A 3,004-nucleotide genomic window follows, 5' to 3' on the forward strand; every position below is an offset into this window, starting at 1 on the left:
GGGGAAGGGGGACTTGAAGAAAAGGGTTTGGGAGACCTAAAATCAGCGAAAAAAGGCAAAAAATAAAATAGGGGCTGAAGGAGGTGGATGGTGGCAAAAGAAAGAGGAGGGGAAGCAAAAGAGGGAAGCGACAAAAAAAGAAGCAAAAGCGGATTGCGAAAGGCTGCCTGGCTTGGCGCTGGCCGCGGCTACAGCCGGGACGGAGGGTGACGGTGGGTACACTACGCCACGGCACTCCCCTCGGGGGGAGGGAGGGTGGGTTTGGGGAAGGTAAACTGGCAAAAGTGCTTGAGCAGCATGGACTGTAAATAAAGGTCATCATAAAGCATCAGAAATGATGCTAGGCATGATTCTGTTGGAAATAGCAGATTTAAACTGTCTCACAAAAACCAACTCTTTTCTGCTCTCTTCAAAAGAACTGTTTGCCTGGGAAGTTGAAACTCGAGTTTCAATGCAGGTGACAGAGAAACTCCCGCAGCCAGCTGGCGAGGGAAACTTTGCGGAGCTATCGCAGCAACAAGGACAGAAGAGTGTGGCAAAGCTCATGGCTTGGTTGTGTTTGCTTTCAGGCTCCTCCAGGAAAGGTGGAAGAGGTGGTGAAGTTTGCTATTGATACAGGCTACCGCCTCTTCGACTGCGCCTACTTCTATCAGAATGAACATGAAATAGGGAATGCAGTCCAGCAGAAGATCAAGGAGGGGGCTGTGAAACGGGAAGACCTCTTCATTGTCACTAAGGTACAAGGATGCAGGATTATTGGCGCACTTAGCTTTTCTTGAAGAGAAACCCTTGTTCCATCTGTAAAGTAACCTAAGGCCTTACTTCCTTCTATAATATTCATTTCATGATTGCCTTGTGTGCTATAAATTCCACCCTTTATTTGCAATTTGAACTGTGCTTTGTCTAAGGAACCATTGACAAAACAACAAAGGCAGTGTGGCTGTTAATGATCTAACAATCCTCTTGTGTCTGTGAAGTCACATAATTATACTGAAAGTTCATTTACGTGCAGCCTAGAAAGATCAGGAAAAAAAAAAAGACAAGACATATTAGAAGATGCTGTGCTATTTACTGGTGTGCAAGATATTTGAAAATGGTGTCATGTACAAAATCTAAGCCTGAAAGGGAATTTCTTGAAATTAAAGTATGAGACTTCAGTCTGAAGTATTTTCCATGTATTTACTTCATCCCTTTATCTCACCCACTTGTCTCAGCAATGCTCTTTACCAAAAAAGTAAGAGCACTTCAACTAGAAAACAACTTGGGGTTTTCACCAGCAAAAACACAAGACAGTGAGTGTAACTAAGTTTTTCCACATACTCTTCGTTTTTGGCAAAGAGCAGGTTTTAATGTAATAATTGCAAGTTCTTCTATTTAAATGTTTTGAGTTTTCGTTTCAAAAATGAAGTAAAATTGACAACAGTTGGCACAGTGGCCAGATAAAAGAGATAGAAGGAGGGTATCTGAGCTGATCAAGACTCAAAATTGAGGCTGGAAAAAAGGTAATCTGGAACACTAATAGCTTTGCTGGCAGTGTTGCATTTAGTTTGGGGACACTTCATAAGTAGGAATACTGATTGTCTACCGTCACTACTGACTCCCTTATTTGTAGCTCCTTTGTCCTACCTCAGCATTACAATACCAGCATCCATTGGATTGGTGTCCATTCAGTGTGCACTGGGTACGTGGGGAGGGAGTTGTCTTCCCAGACCACCAAGGGAGAAGCTCCTGTCCCCTGGTCTGGACTGTGGAAGCTGTAGAGTCACAGTGGGGCTTGGTTTCTTCCCACAGTTATGGAACACATTTCATGAGAAGTCCCTGGTCAAGGTAGGGTTCAAGAAGAGCCTCTCTGCACTGCAACTGGACTACCTTGACCTCTACCTGATGCACTTTCCAATGGGATTCAAGGTAGTCGTGCTCTACATTTCTCTTCTTCTTACCTTGCAAGAAACATGGTGTATTCTCATCTATGCTGTGACCATCTTCATTATACAGCTGGATTATGCTGTGGTTCATTTGGCTCTTCCCTGAACCTGGTGGTAGCAAGCATTCAGTCACTAACTAGTTAATGGTATGTTTTAGCACATGGTTATGGCTTTCCATGTCTGTTGGAGAGAAATAAGTGTGGGCATGAGCACTGCTAATGAGCCCACTGGGTCTTCATGGAAATTGTAACTAATACAGAAGGTTCAGTTTGGGCTCATGGCCACCTGTTGGGCCAGAACAGTGTGAAGAGCTCAGGTTTTGGAGGTGTTTTGATCTGGAGTAACCAACAGTGAAACATGAGGCACAGCACAGAAAGAATGTGCTGCTTTTTTCCCCTGGTCTACACCCATGTAAAATAAATAAAAACTCTAGAATATAAAGGCAGAGGTGTGTCTCTTCCATTCTCTCAAGAAGTTACTCGCATAGTCACTCTTTGCATGCAGGGATTGATTTGTAAAAATATGGCCATCGTTCAAAAGAAAATACTGGTGAACATGCATCATTTTTAGTTATGCAATATGTTTAAATAACCTGCTAACTTACTGCCTATAATTTCAGTCAGAAGTGCTAATAAACAGTTGGAAATTAAAATATTTTAAAAAGTCAATGTATTATCTATCTTTAAATACCAGGCTGGTGAAGAACTGCAACCTCTGGATGACAAGGGTATGAGTATCCCCAGTGATACTGATTTTCTGGACACATGGGAGGTAAGTTAATGTTTGCTTTTTTGAGCAGGTGCCAGCACTAAAGATGGAGCAGAGATCTGTTTGCACAGTCACTAAAATAATATTTGGATATGCACAATGGTTGAACTGAAGTGTAGATTAATCCAGGTGTGGCTGTTAATCTGCTGGGTGTTTCATACAGTTAGGGAATTCTCACACTTTTCAGTGTTGGGCATCAGCATGGCAGGCTGTCCTTCAATCCTGCTGTCCTTGTGGACTGAGAGAATTCAGGGTGTGCTCCTGCTACTGTGCCTCTGTAATGCTACAACTCTGGGAATTTATAGTTTTCC

The 3,004-nt window shown here is 42.8% G+C and overlaps 1 protein-coding gene across 1 annotated transcript in view; it reads left to right on the forward strand.

Annotated features, from left to right (window-relative positions):
* Positions 1–569: 569 nt before the first annotated feature.
* The window catches only part of LOC104547424 (aldo-keto reductase family 1 member B10-like), a gene marked incomplete at its 5' end in the record, with an annotated part of 7,626 nt that continues 5,191 nt past the window's right edge, over positions 570–3,004 (forward strand). The window contains 3 exons of the mRNA XM_010193099.1: positions 570–737; positions 1,792–1,908; positions 2,619–2,696. Of these exons, the coding sequence (XP_010191401.1) occupies positions 570–737; positions 1,792–1,908; positions 2,619–2,696 (363 nt within the window). The remainder of the gene's footprint in view (positions 738–1,791; positions 1,909–2,618; positions 2,697–3,004) is intronic.

This window comes from Mesitornis unicolor, unplaced genomic scaffold, assembly GCF_000695765.1.
Source record: "Mesitornis unicolor isolate BGI_N332 unplaced genomic scaffold, ASM69576v1 scaffold45139, whole genome shotgun sequence".
In the NCBI taxonomy this organism is placed as follows: domain Eukaryota; kingdom Metazoa; phylum Chordata; class Aves; order Mesitornithiformes; family Mesitornithidae; genus Mesitornis; species Mesitornis unicolor.